The sequence below is a fragment of the Parasteatoda tepidariorum genome, chromosome 10 (genome assembly GCF_043381705.1).
Source record: "Parasteatoda tepidariorum isolate YZ-2023 chromosome 10, CAS_Ptep_4.0, whole genome shotgun sequence".
NCBI classification, from domain to species: Eukaryota; Metazoa; Arthropoda; class Arachnida; order Araneae; family Theridiidae; genus Parasteatoda; species Parasteatoda tepidariorum.
In genome coordinates, this window is record NC_092213.1 from 32,123,420 (window position 1) to 32,142,310 (window position 18,891).

General features: G+C 31.7%; 1 protein-coding gene across 2 annotated transcripts in view; it reads right to left on the minus strand.

Moving 5' to 3' along the window:
* The window catches only part of LOC107437741 (acid-sensing ion channel 1A-like), a 39,322-nt gene extending 20,996 nt beyond the window's left edge, over nt 1–18,326 (minus strand). The window contains exons 1-6 of one of the 2 annotated variants that reach the window (XM_071186868.1): nt 17,610–18,326; nt 10,193–10,439; nt 8,712–8,834; nt 5,051–5,174; nt 1,963–2,096; nt 797–918 (exon numbers count right to left, since the gene is read on the minus strand). In XM_071186868.1, coding sequence (XP_071042969.1) covers nt 797–918; nt 1,963–2,096; nt 5,051–5,174; nt 8,712–8,834; nt 10,193–10,407 — 718 coding nt within the window. In that variant the 5' untranslated portion in view covers nt 10,408–10,439; nt 17,610–18,326. Of the gene's footprint in view, nt 1–796; nt 919–1,962; nt 2,097–5,050; nt 5,175–8,711; nt 8,835–10,192; nt 10,565–17,609 lie in introns of those variants that run through there. The other variant, XM_043038707.2, reaches the window with a different exon arrangement.
* Between the last annotated feature and the right edge of the window lie 565 nt (nt 18,327–18,891).

The following is an 18,891-nucleotide window of genomic DNA, read 5'->3' on the forward strand; positions in this document are numbered from 1 at the left end:
AGTTACCATGATAACGGCTGCAATACGGTCTACCTGCCTTTCTCTCCAGAGCCAGCTTCAGGTGAAACGGAGTATAGTGATGTGCATTTAACTCCCCTACATTAACGCGACCCCTGTTATATATAACGTTTTATAAACTTGTACATTTAGATAAAAGAAATACACAAAATTGTAATTTTTAAACAAATCTGCCGCTTGGAGGGAAAAACCGATTGCAGATTTGAAATTAGAGATACAAAAGTATTTAAGATCTATTAAATAAAAATCTCATGCAAAAAAAATTTTCTCCCTTAACTGATCAATACCAACGTGACATTCATTAACGAATCTAAATTCAATGGCACGACAGCCCATAGAGGACAAAGGCTTACTGTGGAGGAAAACTTCTCAGTTTTCTTGACCTTTGGGCTCTGAGGTGCAAGATCAGATGTTCCGGTTGGGTAGTCAACCCAATGTGGAACCCCAAGTGTTTAGCTTGGTACTCATTTTATCGACCCACTGAAGGGATGAAAGGCTGAGTCAACCTTGCCCGGTTCAAGGATCGAACCAGAGACCTGTGGCACGACAGCGCGAAGTGCTACCGCTCAGCCACCAGGCGTCGACTTTTATTAATGATATCAGCTAACTATTTCGTGATTTTTCTGCCCAGTAATAATGTACGAAAGTCTTAGAGGCTAATTATCTTATTTATAGTATATGGAGAAATAGCAGTTTACAATAAAGGAAATAGTTTACATTGAAGAATAGAGGAACTTATTTAAATTTTTATAGGTGTAAAATTTTAATAATATCATACCTGCTCTTGTTGGTACTTGGGGTAGATTTAGGCGAGCTTCCTGCCACAAGGCATTAATTATGTAGCATTTCTTCATTCTGCCATACAGGTCTTGAAAGACGAAACTTTTAAACGTTGTATTTCTGAAATTACAGATTCAGAAGTTTTTATAAAAACTGTAAAAAGATGTAAAGATTTGAATGCGAATTTTCGACTATTATTAAATAAATAAGCAAAAAATAATAAATAATTATTTAAAAGAAATTTTTACGTGAAATTATCTTTGGACAAAGGAATTTTTAAAAAATGTGAGTAAAATTCTTTCAATTCACTTAAAAAGTTCTCGAAATATGAAAGGCGCAAAAAGTAAAAAGATCATTAATGAGTCAGATTTTTTTACTGCTCTCCTGACCAAACTCTTGCAACCATATTTCCCGGATTGTGACCCCCCTTATATTTCGGGGGTCAGAAATCAAAACCCATCGAAAAAAAGTATGTTTTCTCAAAGAAAATTCAATTTTGTGTCTTATTTCGTAACTTAAAATATCGTCTGCACCAATTCAGCATATTGGACTTCCAATTTAGCCTATTTACCTCCAATTTAGCATATTGGAGGTCACCCTCACCCTCACATTTAAGATTCACTCCTAACACATGAAAATCTAATCGTTAGATCAAATGTTATTGTTTTTTGAGTGCTTTTGTTTTTTTCTGGACATTATACATTTTTTTAATCAATTGGCGGAGTGCGAATGGTAAATTCACATGACATACAAATCATAATTTTTTTTAATTTTATTTCCAATGAGCTGCACAATCAGTATTCCCGATGAGCAGACCTAGTGTGTTCTCCAGAAGTGGTATCCACTCTTTCAGAACGACCACAATGGGTGAGATACCGTTGGCCATGTTAATTTGAACGTCTAGTTTCTGCCACACTAGATGGCAGCACCGAAACTCTATTTGGATGCTAAAGTGCACTAGGAATGTAATTTGCCGGAAATGCCGAGAGCCAATAAGGCACTCCAGGGATCTTTTACATGCCGCATAATCATGTCTGGGCCGGGGATCGAACCCGCAGACTTAGGCTCAGAAGGCCGACGACAAACTAACTGCGCCACCCAGCCACCACAAATCACAAATTAGTTGCTCGGATAAATAGTGATATTTATTACTGAAAAACGTACTTGCAAAAGTCATGCGTGCGATTCAGTCCTTCAAAATGGCACGAAGATATGAGAGGATACGATGTATGTCCTGCCTTTTGTATCATATCTTGTGTGGCCGTCACTTCCTCAGACTGAGCTTCAAGCGTCGGAAACTGGAAAGGAAATTCAAATGTAATAATCATCAATATTAACGTATGATATGCACTTATCACAAAGCTTCCATCGCTGTCCAAACTATTTCTCTCAAAGGAAATATGGTTTAACATTAAACCCTAATGTCAGAACCCTTAACTATAATTAATACTTTGCAACTTTGATGCAACCTCAATAAGGTGTTAAACCACTCAAGTTGCATCATGTAATCAAGTTCAAAAAGTTCGATAACATAGATAATTTGTATAGCATTACGGCTGTCTCCAACTCTAACATTCTTGAGCTTCACAGCTCATGCGCAAATATTTCCTTACAAATTAAAGCATCGCTGAGGAAGAGAACGCAAGGTTGTCGTCACGGTTAATGCCAAACAAACGTTATGCAAAATCTCTCTAATGTTATTCAACTTAGTGCCGTATTAAGATAGCAACGANTAAATACCTTCTGTTTCAACTTATACTGCACATTCAATTATTTTTTACTAGCTCAAAGATCACAAAGCTATCAGAAACCACGTGTTTGCTTTGTTTATGTTTGTGTTTTTAAAATGCGTTTCTATAGAGTAAAACAATTTTAAATAAATGGCAATGGTTTTAAATAAATAAGAATAATAAACTAAAAATTACAATCAATAGATAAAAAATTTTTTTCGTGCAAATTAATAAGAAGTTTGATATTAAAATTATGTTTGATTTTAAAATTATATTATATGATTATATTACAAAATTATATTATATTATTCTTCCGAATTTAAAAAGAAATTAATGTCCGTAACTTTCAAAATGAAAAATAATTAAACAAATAACAACAATTTTGCAAAAACATTAAAGAACATAAGAATATTATTCAGTAAAACTTTAGGTTACTTTGAAATTTCGATTTCCTAGAAATGTACTTTTAAATCGTTACTTTTTTTGTTTAGTACTTGTACTTTTACTTGTATTCTTTACTCGTTACTTTTTAAAATAAGAACTTTTTACTTTTTACATTTTTTAAAAATACTTGTACTTTTACTCGTTACTTTTTAAAAGTAACGTTGCCATATATGTCACCGCTACAGCTCCAGACGAATGTCTGGCAGAGTACGCACAGCTGGGGAGACTCTCTTAACTTTTTACGTTTGAATGTTCATGTTACCCTCATGAGTAAGGTGATCTCAGCAAGGAAGAGTTGGGATTCAACCGGTTCAATTAACAAGCTCTGTTTTGTGTATGTTTGTGAAAGGGAAAACTTCTCCCCTCACTTTAGAACCGTTTTTTCTTTTCTTTTTTTTAAAAAATTCAGAGCAAAAAGAGGATTTTATGAAGAAGCTAAGCGTATAAAGAAGCTTTAACCACAGCATAAGCTTTGATTGGTTAACAGTTAACTTGGCTAAGTCACAAGATGAAAATTTGATTAATTGTCTACTTCATTGGTTGACGAAATGGATGTCCAATTGAACATCCATTTCGTCAATCTATGTCTCAGAGCCATGGTGGGTCGGGGAATAGAGCGTTCACTTTCCACTGGGGTAAACCGGGTTCGTGGTCTATACGAATTCCGCATCCGTCTTGCACCGACAGTAGTGCTGACATAAAATTTCCTCAGTAGTAAACGGATCATGGGCTAGAGTCCCCTTGCCGTAACGCAAATGCAGATTAGTTCTATCAAAAACGTCCTCCACGAAGACAAATTTCTCCCACTACTTGATCCAGGAATTCTTATATCTTCTGAATTGGGTTGAAAATTGCAAGGCTACTGAGTTAAACATTAATAATCCTAAATCCAAAATTGGGTCGGTTGTTCACGCCGGTTATGAAAAAAATAAATGTCTTACTAATCTAGTCTTGATGTAAGGATAAAGCTATTATCCAGTAAAAAAAAATTTGCCTTCCCTAAAATATTGCCATAGATTTGAGGGAGCAACATCATTTAAAATATCCATATATATCTTAGACTTAATGTTACCAGCCACAGAATTAAGAAACCCAAACACTAAGAACTAAGAGACCCAAGCCGAATTATGCCAAGCCCTTCACACCATAACACCAGATCCACTTCTTTTGGCGGATACCTTTGGTTGGATATTGGGAAAAATGCTGAAATAATGTCCAGCACGCTCTTGGCCGTAGGTAAGTTACAATATTTTCGCCAAAGTTAAAAATTTTCGTCGTATCATTTAATTTTCAAAACACGTTTTTTTTTAATTATTTTACTGCCCATTGGCTGTTGTTGTTAATTTACGTCGCACTAGAGTTGCACAATGGGCTATTGGTGACGGTCTGAGGATGAACCAAAGACAAGTTGATCCTCTGCCGAGGGGATGAATATTACCCATTTTGTCAAAATGGGTCTTGTTTTGGGTTTTAAGACTTGCGCACTTTATTTGGACGTTAACACACTTTTCAACTGTGTTCAAGAGTAACAGTAAACAGTGCGCATGCGTCGTCATTGCATACGTTTCTATGGCGACCGATGTTTGATAATGATGGGACCAGAGAGATCCCATAAATACTTCTTGAATTGTGATTAAAAGAGATTTTCATCATTTGAACAATATTTTTGTTTTTATTGTTTTAATTAAGAATCAGAAATTCTAACCTACAGTTCATACTGTATAGTTTTCAATAGCAATTCAGTGGAATATCACAATTAAAGAGGGTCCCAAATTGATTGACACGGCCCCAAAGGTTAGAGTTGAAGCAAGAAAAAAAACGATGCCAATAGGTAAATGGGGGTCTCTTTTAGAACAAAATGTTAAAAAATGAATGGCAAAAAAGTAGTTTCTCAACTTAAAATTTAATTTCGAAGTACATTAAATTTATGAAGCACATTATGTTTCTGATAATTTTTCAAAGCAGTGACTGGCCCCCAGGAAAAGCTTAGTTATTTTAACTTTTTGAGATAGGGCGTAATGGATAATTAATTACTGATATAAGTGTTTAACGAAACAGTTTCAAAGAGCACTACTTACATAAGAATTGCCTTTAATACGACCATTTTCACACGCTTCTGGATACCGCTGACAAAAAAAATCAGCGTATTCGACTGGTTCGCAGTTCTCTGGTTTCATTTTACAATAGTTTGTACGTTTGAGTCTAAAACAAATTACATCAAATTTAAAAATTCATATTTCACCCTTTTTTTTTTAAAAAAAAAGTCAATAACAACATTTATTTTCAAAAAAAAACTTACATTTCTGAAAATTTTAAATTCAGTCAACATAGGAAATGTTTTCCTCGCTGAATTTGCGATTAAAGACTATAATGCATTAGAAAGTTTTTTAAAAAAAATCTCTTTTCTTCATAGGTGAAAGTGAAGTAAGGTCGATATACTTCAAACTGTTGAAACATGACACTCATCATAATGACACCACGTGATGGGCGAAAACAGAAACAGATGTGATTAAACACAAGAAATGGCACTGTTGCAAACAATATAGCTCAAGGAAATTTTGTGGGAATAAAAATGGAAAAGAAACCATGATAGCCAAGAGATCGCTGGCGGCCAAAGGAGGCAAATCAGGGCGGAATGTGTTTTCCGCAGAGGTTGGGTAGAAATAAGATCATTCACTAAATAATCTATGTTCACATGAATGATCAAGATGATTATGAAAAACAAATGCCCTCTGAAATATAGAATAAAAGAATGCGATCAATATGTTCGTCATGAAGAGATCAACAATTCTAAAACACTGCACATTGTTAGGACCTTGGGCGAAAATTTAATTTCTGTAAAGACAACCCACTCCTGACGCTTCAGCTCACCTGATTGCCCTTGAATCTCGTTTCATTTATTTTAATCATGTTACAAAATGTCACAGCACATTTAATGAAAATTATTTTATTAATTACAATTTCTATTACACTGTTTGTAATAATAATTATTGAGAAAATCTTTTAGCTGAATGATGAAAATAGATTTTAATTTTTTACATTCTTTTATTGGTAATAAATATTATTGAGTAGATCAATTCCAGGTTTCGAAATCTTATTTTTCTCAACATCAACTCTTCATCTGGCATAATTCATGTTATAAAAGTTTTATTACTAATTTTCTTGAACGTTCGCTTTAGTCCTTGTTTTCAGTGCTCTTGACATTTTTTTTAAAAATAACCTTCAAATTTTTTTTACAAACTCTTTACCTTAATTGCATTTCATCAGGTGGTGTCTGTTTTATTGACTTTTCTGCTCTATTTTTATCACTCAAAATTAGTCTCATTTTGTCATTTCAGGGCAACTATTTTTACTTAGATATTTTTGGTTTCTTTTTCTTTTTTAATGTCCTCATTCTTAAAGTGACTGAATTTTTAATTTTGTTAATAAAATATAGAGTAAGATTTCAAAAATATAAAATAAGGCTTCTCTTTGTAATTAAAAAATATTAATGAAATTTAAAATATTATTAAAACCTAGGAAATTACAATAATTTTTTTCTTTTCATTTACTTAATTTTTATTAATTATTTTATTCATTTATTTTGATCCATTCATTGATTTTTATATTTTGATTTTATTTATTTATTCTTTTATTTATTTTTATTTATTCAAACGAATTCTGTATGAGGAATTTAGTACATAGAAAGAGGCCGGGATAGCCTGGTTGGTAGGGCACTGGGCCCATGTCCAAGTGGTAGTGGGTTCGATCCCTGCCGGTCGAAGACTCCCCGTGCAGTAAATGGTGACTGATGCACGTTAAATCTGTCGACTCTCAAAGTCCTCCATGTTCCCATAACAAATCAACACCTCTGGGTGTACTGAATTGGAGATTGATCGTTCTCTGATTCAGGTCAAAATTACCATCTGTGGATGTATGAATGGGTCCACCCTATAAACGGGTGTGATGTATGGGAGTGGCAGAATTCGAATTCTTGACCATAGATGGCGCCACTGGAAAACAAGAACAATCATACCCCCTCTGCTTTAATGGCATACGCCAACAACAACAACAGTATATAGAAAAGTATGTCGCTTGACAATTGGAAACACACGTTCTTTCATGTTCATATTTAAAAGTGCATTTACTGAATTTATTTTCAATTTCTTTTTTCTTTTAAATTTCTTTTTTAAATTTTTATCTTTTGAAAACTATTCAACCGATTTTTTTTTCAAAAATGAAATTTATAAATAAAGAGAAGAAAAATACTAATTTTAATATTAAGCTTTTTTCCCCAGATTTTTTCATTAATAATTGGTCAGAACTAATTGACAAACATATTTCAAGTGTTAAACTCGTAACAAAAAGTTCTAAGACCTCTTGTACACGAAAGTCCCATTATTAGAATAAAGTTATTCAGAGTGTAGAATTAATTAATAATACATTTTTATTAATTATTAGCATTTATTAACTCCAGTTGATAATTTGTTGTTGTCAATTATAATAAAAATAAGCATTATTAGCTGCAATTAATTATTCGTAGTAATTACCCATAAATGATAGTGTGTGTAATAAGTGAATAATATTTATTAACACTAAATTATGAGTGAAAGTTACAAACTGTAGGTAATAAGTTGTGCATATTTAAAAGTAAGAAAATTTTTTTGAACTTCGTAATTGAATATGAAAAGTTGACTTACAGATTATCATTTTTACTTAATTATTTTTTGATATTGTTCATCTTAAAAATAAAATATTTTTAAATTATACCCATTTCTATTGTATATTATTAGAGCAGATAGATTAAAAAGTAAAGTATTGTGAAATCATACCCATTTATATTGCATATTGTTAGAGTATTATTCATTTATATTGCATATTATTGTTAGAGTATTATACCATTTATATTGCATATTGTTAGAGTATCATAGATCAAAAAATAGTGTACTTTGAAATCAAAACCATTTCTATCACATATTGCTAGAGCAGGTTGATCAAAAAATAAAGTGATTTGAAATTATACCCATTTCTATTTCGTATTGTTAGAGCAGATAGATCAAAAAAATAAAGTACTTTGAAATTATACCAATTTTTATTGCATTTTGTTAAAGCTGGTAGATCAAAATATAAAGTACTTGGAAATTATACTCAATTTTATTTCGTATTGTTAGAGCAGATAGATAAAAAAATAAATTGCTTTGAAATTATACTAATTTTTATTGCATATTGTTAGAGCCGATAGATCAAAATGAAAAGTACTTTGAAATCTTACCCATTTGTATTGCATATTGTTAGAGCTGATAGATCAAAAAATAAAGTACTTTGAAATCATACTATCTCGTATGTATATTTTTAGTGCAGGTAGATCAAAAAATAAAGTGATTTGAAATCATACCCATTTCTATTTCGTATTGTTAGAGTAGATAGATAAAAAATAAAGTACCTTGAAATCATACCCATTTCTATTGCATACTTTTAGGGCAGATAGATCAGAAAATAAAGTACTTTGAAATTATGCCTATTTTTATTGCATTTTCTTGAAGCTGATAGATCAAAAATTAAATTACTTTGAAATTATATCCATTTTTATTGCATTTCGTTAAGAATGGTAGTTTGCTAAAGAAATTACTTTGAAATCATACCCATTTCTATTGCATATTACAGGTGAATCAAAAAATAAAGTACTTAGAAATTATACCCATTTCTATTGCACATTGTTAGTGCTCATAGATCAAAAAATAAAATACTATGAAATCATACCCATTTCTATTGCATATTGTTAGAGCAGGTAGATCAATCATAGGTGGAGTGGTAACTTGAAGATCTACTAACGTTGGGTACGAGAAGTAGATGACTAAAAAGGCTGACGTCTGATACAAAAATCTATAAAATTAAATGTAAAATAAGCAGAAATTATTCATGGCTCTATTTGTAGTTTATGAGGGAAAAGTATATACCTATGATACTTAGTATCTATCTTATTTATATCTCCAGGAAAATTATCTCAAATATGTAGTTAAATACCTCTTAAACGAGTGGAACATGAGGATTAGGATATCTTAATTGATTTGGATAAAGTAAGTGCTAAGAAGATTTCGTCAGCGTTACAGAACCTCCAAATGGGAACAACATACGCAGATGGCATGGGATGTTTGAAGAAACGGGATGTGTGTGCAAAGGGAAAAGTAGCGGAAGGTCACGTGTTTCAGCGGAAAACGTTAAAAGAATTCGCAGCACGTATGAACGAAATCCACGAAGGCAGTAAGGAGTTACAAATGGCACAAACAGACACGGGCTGCAACTGAAGCCGTACAGAATTCAACTTGTGCAGCAATTGAAACAGGAAGACTACGGCAAACGTATGAACTACTTTACGTTTATGCTGGAAAGCATGGAGGATGAAACAATGGCTGATCGTCTCATTTTTAGCGATGAAGTTACCTGCCACATAAGTGGGAAGGTTAAGCGACACAACAGTCGAATATGGGGTACGGAAAAGCCTTCCGCTGCAATTTAACATGAACGTGACTCAGCGAAAGTTAATGCGTTCTGCAAGATCTCATCACGTAAATTGTACGGTCCTTTTACTTCTGTGAGCGAAGTATTACGCCAAATGTTTATCTTGACATGCTTGAGGTACAGTTGATGTCACAGCTAGATACTGATTCTACGGATTGTATTTCACAACAAGACAGAGCACCCTCACACCAGGGTACGATGGTTCGCACATTTTTAAATCAACATCTTTGAAACCGTTGGATCGGTCGAAGTAGAGATGCAGATGATGTCTTCTGCTTTGGCCACCAAGATCTCCGGACTTGACATCCTATGAGCGATGATGCTACGAGCGACGACTGCCTAGATGCCGTCCATGTGACCAAGGGAAGTCACATGGAAAGTCTCTGACGCATGTATACAAAATTTTGAAGTTCCTTCTACATTCTGTGTAAATTTTATCAATATGTCCTTTTTCATTAAATAGTTTGTAATCACTTTATTCATTTTTAATTACCCTGTAAAGTTTTTTAAGTAATAAAATTCTAACAAATGTTGCCTAATATATCGGAAGATGTGTCTCAGAAGGTTATGTACAAAAAAAAATTTTTTTTCTTGCTCCCTGTACATGAATAGTTTGACTCTTGTAAATGTTACACTGTTTATGTCTTTATTTGAGTGTTCAAATATTTAGAAAACTTAGTCCTGAAAAATACAACAAAAAGAGAGTTATTGTTTATACGAACCCAGTAAAGCTGCCAAGTACGACAAAGGTTTTGAAAACTCTGCTTCTTGTAGTGGGAGCAGATACAATTTGAGGAACTCCAGTGAGCATGGAATTCGCCAACATATCCTTGCAGTAATCTTTTAAATCTTCTTTCTCGACATTTTTTTCGTCTTTAGTGTTGCTTTTCGGTCTTCTGAAAACGGGATAGGGTGTTGGAGTTCTGTTTGGTGACATTTCCAAAGTATGGTCAGGAAACTACGAGAAAACTTTAATTTTCCATCAGAAAACTGCAGTTGCTAATTTTAGACAATTATTGCATTAACTCTGAAAATTACACATCAATAAATAATTATAAAATTAGGAAATAAAAATTTAAAAATAGAGCTAAATAATTAGTGACCGAAATCACCTTGAAGTAGGTGTTCTAAAATTACAGATGGATATTTTTTATATGTCTTACTTTACCTTTTCTCGATATCAAACTAAGGAAGTAGTAGCTATTCCTTAACTTAAATGTCCAAGATGGCAGGCCCCGTGATAACTAAGTGGTTCAGGCAGTTTTTCGAAGGCTCTGTCGTCACATAAAATAATATTTTTTTTCAATTAATTAACATGCTACTTTCATAACTGCATCGAGTGTCTGTAGTTACTCATAACTGTAAGGTCGAGTTTAGCCAGTACCCTCTATGCTAATTATCAAAATGGCGTAAAAGGTCGTTCTGAAAAAAAGCCATATTTGCGAAATTAAGCTTCAATTTTAGAAAGATTTTCACACAAGAGGCTGAACTGGATCAGTGTTCCACAACCATTTAATCAATTTCCGCTTGCGTTATTTCTATTGGACAATTCGTATTCCGTTCCCAATAAAAACGTAGTCCTATTGGTTGCATCTGAAACTGACTGATCATTGACGGATTTCCAATTGTGTAAGTGATGTGACATCAGCTGAAACATCTCTATTTTAATTTTTTAATATTTGAAAAATATAGATATATTTTAACGCTGCATTATCGGGGTTTCCCGAAATTTTGCAACAATTGAAAGATTGGTCATGAATTAGAATCCCTTTCCGTCGAACAAACTGAGGGAGATTTACATAGTTTTCCTCCCTATGTAACGCAAGTGTGGATTAGTTCCATGAAAAACTCCTCCATGGGAAGCTAGTTTACGCCAATACTTAACCCAGGAATTCCCTTGTTTTCTGGGTTGGATTCAAAACTACAAGGCTACGGGAATTGACCATTAAAGGTCGTAAACACAAAAAAATTGGGTAGGCTGTAAAAAATGTTAAGACTAACAAGCTTTTAGCTTTTTAAGCTAACAACCAATTGCTTATATGGTAGTAAAACCTACTCTTGCCAATGATCTATCTACTTCTAAGGATAATTTACGATAATGAATGTAGTTGGAACGGATCAAGATCATCCGGGCACCGCTAGTCAAGCCAGGGTTAGATCTTCTGAGCTTTAAATGTCTTAAAATACTGTGATATTTTAAAAATCTAATAAAAATGTTTGAGTAAAATATAAAATAAAATGTTCGTCTTCATCTGTTCTAACTGTTAGAGAAGTGATTCACACATGCATCATTTCCCATAAATCGTAGCATTTGTCAATTCAGAAACTGATCAGGTTTGGCTCACAGGCGTAACGTTGCTCAAAGTTATCCACTTAAATCTAGTTTAAATTACATGGTTAGGCATAATCTCTTTATTTTTCGAGTTGCAAGTACCCAATTCAGACAGCACGAACAAACATAAATTTTGGTAGCCAATTTTCTGATTAAGACAAAATTTGGACACTGAACGGTTGATGAGACATGAATTTTTGACACTTTTATTTTATTCCCATAATTCGACATCGTAAGAATCGCTGACGCCGGAGCCTCTGCAGTTTTGGGTGTTCACCTCAAAGTTAAATTTTGTTTTGTTGAGCAAAAATTATGAGACTTAGAAACTTGAAACTTCTAAGATCTCTAGAAAAGTTTATAGAAATATATATAAAATGTTCAATTTGTAGAAAAGTTGCGATGGAATAAAATAAAGTAACATTCGATAGCTTTGTTTAACAATTATTAGCTGTTAAGCTTGTTAGAAAAAATATCATACGGACCGCTCTACAGGCGGCAGGAATGCAACTACAGAGTTGAAATTTGGCATGATGAAAAATTCGCATTTGATTATGAAAAAAAAAAATTTTTTTTTCGTAGTTCCAATTTGTTCGAAAGTTATTGAAATTTTCATTGCTTTTTTGCAAATTTATTCTTTGCTTTAAGTTGCATTATTCTTTCTTGCTCAAAATTTATAAGGCTTAGAAACTTGACATTACAAAGGTGTGTAGCAGAATGTAAGAAGAGTTCGATGAAATACAAAAAAAAAAAAAAAGGTTTGATTATTAGTTCGCGAATTAATAACTGTTAAACTAGAAGTAAAAAAAAAAAAATAAAAAAAAAATAAAACATGTTGGTTGATCTATTTTCCACTGGAACGTAACTACAGAGTTTTTAACCTGCTGATAAGGCCATTTTGTATTATAATTTTATCAAGAGTTTTTTTTGAAGTTATACTTCTTATGCGACTTCCAACAAGGTTGCGTTAAACGTTTAATGCTACATTTTTATTGGCCGGGAAATCACGTGGTAGGATCCAGTTTTCCCTCATTCATTTCCATATTGTTTTGGTTCTCACTAGCATAAAAATAATAAAAGTCATAAAAGTATTGTTTTTCTATAAATATTTTTTTAGTTTGTTTTGATACACATATAATTTAATAGGGTAGTATTTTTTATTTTCAAATTTAGTGGATAACAATTGTAAAAAATGAGTGAAAACAATCCCACGGACAATGCGACGGATTTAAGGTTATGTCAAGGTACGTCTCTTGTGAATATCAATTGATTGTTAGGTTTTCTCTTCTGAAATTACATTATGACGCATTCACATACATTATTAATACAAATACATTTTCCAGGGCGAGACGATGAGGCAACCACAAGCACTTCCACTGGTTCAAGAGGTCCACGAGGGAAAAATGCACAATATTACCGTGATTACAGAGCACGGAAGCGAGCGGAGCAGGAAAAAGAGTCGTTGAATAGAACTAGTGATCCTTCTACGACTGCTGATTCTTCTACAATTAACGTCGCAGGTTGCGAAGTTTAACTTCTTCCGCGCAAGGGACTCCACGCACTATTTTTTTTTTCCAAAATGTTCGAAAGTTAGTGCAGATTTAAGCTCTTTTTCGTGATCTCTATTTTCACCTTTTTTTGCTTAAAATATTGACTATTTTTCAACTTTAGTTGGAAATTTATTTTTCCCTCCCGAGATCTTTATTTTATAAGATCACTCTTGCATAGATGTCAATAAAAAGTAGCAAAAATAAGAGAGAGAGAGAGAGAGAGAGAGAGAGAGAGAGAGAGATTACCTGTTACCAAATATAATCATATCATTCATAGCAAAATATTTGAAAATACAAAAATAACTTGATAAATAGAGCTAAAAACCGTTCCCTAATTAAACTGTTATAAGTCACATTTCAACCTCACATTTATTTCTTCATGCGAAGCAAAATTGCCTCGCATTTATTTCTTGAATCTCGCAATCTGTATTCCTTAGGTTAATATTTTTCCCTAGTACAGATGATTATTTTACAAATCTAAATAATCATCTATTTCATTACGATTAACGCATTAACAAAATGTTATTACAAAAATTTTATATTTGAAAACTAAAATATTCTGCGTTTTCTGGAAAATATTGATGATTAAGAAGAAAATAAACAATAATGAATGAGAATCAATTACGGAGTTTAGCGAACGGAACGAACCTCTTAGTAATAATGAAAAAAACTGTCTCAATTAATCCATTTCAGGATAAATGGCCATAATTTATAAAACCATTGGTAATATCGAATAAAATAGTAAAGTGGTTTCTCACGTTAGGAATTTTTAGTTTTTGATAAGCGACATTAAACAAGATGGAGAAATGGGTTCTGACATTCATTAGATAGGGAAACTGTATCCCAGTTAGTCAAAGTTTCGTGCTCTGATTTCCATACTGAGAAAAACAAACGTGGTCAAAACTACCAGAATATGGTAAAATTTACCGTGCTTCTGGCTCCTTGAGAACAACCAAAATCTCGATTATTTTTACCTAGGTGATTTGTTAATGTATTTGGTAAAATTAAAAATAAAATTTGGGTTTATAATCTGTGATAAAACTTGGTAAATGTGGTAATTTTAGCATGGTAGCTTAGAGCATGGCATTAAAACCATTTGTTTAGTTAAATTTACTTTTTAGTTTTGTATTTACTAGATGTGCAGCAACAAGAACTATAGATTTGCAAACCAAAATAACTGGTAAATCGTTACCATTAAACGGAAAAATACTGTATAATTTGATTTCATTAGCAAGAATTAGGGCTGTCTTTTTTAATAAGAAATGGCATTATCATACAATACAATAGTTCGACCAGAATTTTTTTTCTCTGTATTGAAGCCTCACGTCGCTGTCTCAACTCGCGATTAAATTTAGTGATACTTAAGAAAATTCCACATCTTTTTATTTTTATTTTTATGCATAAAAAATGAAAGAAAATTAATCAATAAAACAACATAGTTCACTTTCTCCATCGAAAAGGATGCGTAAAAGTTTAGCTGATACTTTTTAGAAGAGTTTAAGATAGTAATTGCATTCCCAAAACGTTATTTCAAAATTACCAAATCGATCGAACTATGAAAGCAACAAGTCTTAAGATAACTTTTTTTGTCAGATTCCTACATATTTAAACCAGTAAGTCCACATATAAATCATGATTATACATTCATCTGTTAAATACAAGAGATCAATTTTTGTCTTTTTCTTATAGTTATCTCCAAGAATTAAATGGTGAATAATCGTTCTTAAAAGCGGTCATAATACTAGAATTATAGATACCCTTTGCTGCCTAAATGATGTTTCAAAACGGTTCAGTTTTCCATCAAAACAGTCTTCAAGCTGGAAGTTAATTAGCAATCCAAGCAGCTAAAAGATATCAATGATTTCATGATATTTGACCATAATTTATCTAAGAATTTTGTATCGTTAAAACATGATTGTAAATTGTTGGCACGCATTAATCTCTAATTGATACGAATAAATAACTGTAATCCATAAAGTGATTTTTTACTGGCTATTAATATGCTACTCATACTCTTAGTTAAATATCTATACAATGATTAGATATCAATGATTTCATGATATTTGACAATAATTTATCTAAGCATTTTTTATCATTAAATATGATTGTAAATTGTTGGCACGCATTAATCAGTTATTGATACGAATAAATAACTGTAATCCATAAAGTAATTTTTTACTGGCTATTAATATGCTACTCATACGCTTAGTTAAATATCTATACAATGATTAGATATAGATGATTTCATGATATTTGACAATAATTTATCTAAGCATTTTTTATCATTAAATATGATTGCAAATTGTTGGCAAGCATTAATCAGTTATTGATACGAATAAATAACTGTAATCCATAAAGTGATTTTTTACTGGCTATTAATATGCTGCTCATTTGCTTTGTTAAATATCTGTACAATCATTAGATATCAATGATTTCATGATATTTGACAATAATTTATCTAAGCATTTTTTATCATTAAATATGATTGCAAATTGTTGGCACGCATTAATCAGTTATTGATACGAATAAATAACTGTAATCCATAAAGTGATTTTTTACTGGCTATTAATATGCTGCTCATTTGCTTTGTTAAATATCTGTACAATCATTAGATATCAATGATTTCATGATATTTGACAATAATTTATCTAAGCATTTTTTATCATTAAATATGATTGCAAATTGTTGGCACGNAAATATCAATTCAACAGCGGCCTTTTAAAGCATTCTCACTTCAATTAATTAATTAATTCCTAATTGAGTTTAAATTAAATATTGTCATGTTTTTAGTGCATGAATCTGAATTGAACAACCTGATAATGCTCACTCTGGTTATTGTTATCTGGTTGCTCACTACGTGCTCTTGCGCGCCGAATCCAATCAATTAAAAATGAAAACTGTTGCCAGCGCGAGAAAAGAATTTAGCGCGCGAGAGCGCGAGAAAAGAGAGCGCGGCTTTATTGATACATACATACGTACGTATTAGCGTTTTATATAATATAGATAGATTATCTCCAAGAATTAAAAGGTAAGTAATCGTTCTTAAAAGCGGTCATAATACTAGAATTATAGATACCCTATGCTGCCTAAATGATGATTCAAAACGGTTCAGTTTTCCATCAAAACAATCTTCAAGCTGGAAGTTTTTAATTAGCAATCCAAGCTTCTGAAAGATATCAACGATTTCATGATATTTGACCATAATTTATCAAAGCATTTTTTATCATTGAATATGACTGTAAATTGTTGGCACGCATTAATCAGTTATTGATACAAATAAATAACACTAATCCATAAAGTGATTTTTTACTGACTATTAATATGCTGCTCGTATGCTTTGTTAAATATCTATACACTGATTAGATATCAATGATTTCACGATATTTGACAATAATTTATCCAAGCATTTTTTATAATAACTGTAATCCATAAAGTGATTTTTTATTGACTATTAATATGCTGCTCATATGCTTTGTTAAATATCTACAATGATTAGATATCAATGATTTCATGATATTTGACGATAATTTATCTAAGCATTTTTTATCATTAAATATGATTGTAAATTGTCGGCACGCATTAATCAGTTATTGATACAAATAAATAGCTGAAATCCATAAAGTGATTTTTTACTTGCTGTTAATATGCTGCTCATATGCTTTGTTAAATATCTATAGAGTGTTCAGTAAAAGCCGCCCTTAATATATATTTTTAGAATCCTTATCAAAAATGGAAAACAAGAAAGTATACAAAAATTAATATTTAAACGAGGAAAACACAAAAACTCTATTTAATTCTTTCAGGTACAGGAAGGTGAGAGTAATAAACAACAAGACAGATTTGATTGCAGGGGAAACATTGACGATTTGAAAGAGAATTATCAGAAGCACCTTCAAATTTCAACATCCAATAAAACCTGTTTTGATGTTTATTACATTTGCCTTCATTTACTTTAAGTAGTCAGATTTCTATAGCGTTTTTGCTTGTTGTTTGTAAATACCAATGTATGCTTTGTTTTCATTTTTGATTATTCCAAAAATACTTATTAAAGGTGCACTCTGTGCAAATCTATTGAGTTTCAGATGAATTATTATTATTTATTTTTTTGCGGGAGGGGGGGGGAGATAATTGGAGTGCGATTCGTTAGAGAATCAAGGAATGGGGGAGCTTCTGGTTAACAATAAGCTATCAACATATACTGGGGGGGAAAAATAACTATTTTTGGATTCCATGTAAACAAAGAAAATGTGTGATACTTACATTAGTTGTTTAAAAGTTGATTTTGATAACGTGTTCAAGTTAATAAAGCATTCGTAAAAATAACTTAATTAGTAGCAGGAGGTTATTTATAAAGAAGTTTCATCGTAAGTGAAGTATAAGGTAAGAAGTTTTAAGTAGGAGGACATCAAAAGGTTCTTCTTGAAAATTGAATTGAAGATAAAAATAATAAACCCAATAAAAAAAGCGAAAACGAAATCCTCATTATAACTTTTCGGACAACTTCACTTAACGCTTCCTTCACCACTAATGATACGGGTCGGTAGGCAAAAAGTGATGGTAGAATAACGAATAAAAAACTTTTATAACTATCTCCATGTTTTTAAGTATGCATTAAACAAACCCTACTAATGTATTAATGTCAAATGATATGTTTTTGAAAACGCAAAGCATCTAAATAAACCATAAAAAAAGTAAACATTGCATCGTTTTCTTCGTTTATGAACTCCAACTGTCAAAATTGATTCCATTTTATATTCCACGTTAACGAGTCTATGACGTAACAGTAACGACCAGCCGATTTCATAAAGAATTCTACACGAAGTATATTTTTATTCTTTTTATTTTTTTTATAGGTATTAGTACCGAAAACGTGGTATGGTGATGACCAACAGATGGACAAAGACACTTGGGAATGTTAACATCAGTTTCAAGTTCTTAAAATTATGCAACTAAAGATTTATTTTTAATGTAAGAACTTTTTTTTCGAAAGTGTTTCGAAGTTGGATATCAGTCATCATTACAGAAGGAATGGACAACTGTCAAAAACTTATTGGAAAACTCCCGAACTAGTTCACAATAACGAATACACTCTTAAGAAGTACAATCATTATGCGAAGAATATCTTAATAATAAGGAAATAATTATTCTATCTGTATTAATTGAATAAAATTCACGAAAATTATTTGATTCCTCAAAGTTTATCCTCTTCTTTTTTTTATTAATTTCATTTAAATAAACATAGTGGCTATATTTTAGTATTTACAACTTTATTTCGTAATATTTCAATCCGTGTTGTATTTTGTATTGTTGTATTAATCCACTTTGATAAATTAATTTCATAAATATTTTTAATTAATATTTGAAATTGCAAAAGTGCATTTCTTAAATAAAAATTTTAATCAATAAAAATAAACTTCATTCACCTTTCTTTGTAAATCAAACTGACAAAAATATTTCAGGTTTCCTGACTTTAAAAAAAAAAGTACTTCGAGAAATACGTATATTGCATTTATTTAATCTTACACCAAACCATTTCATAAGT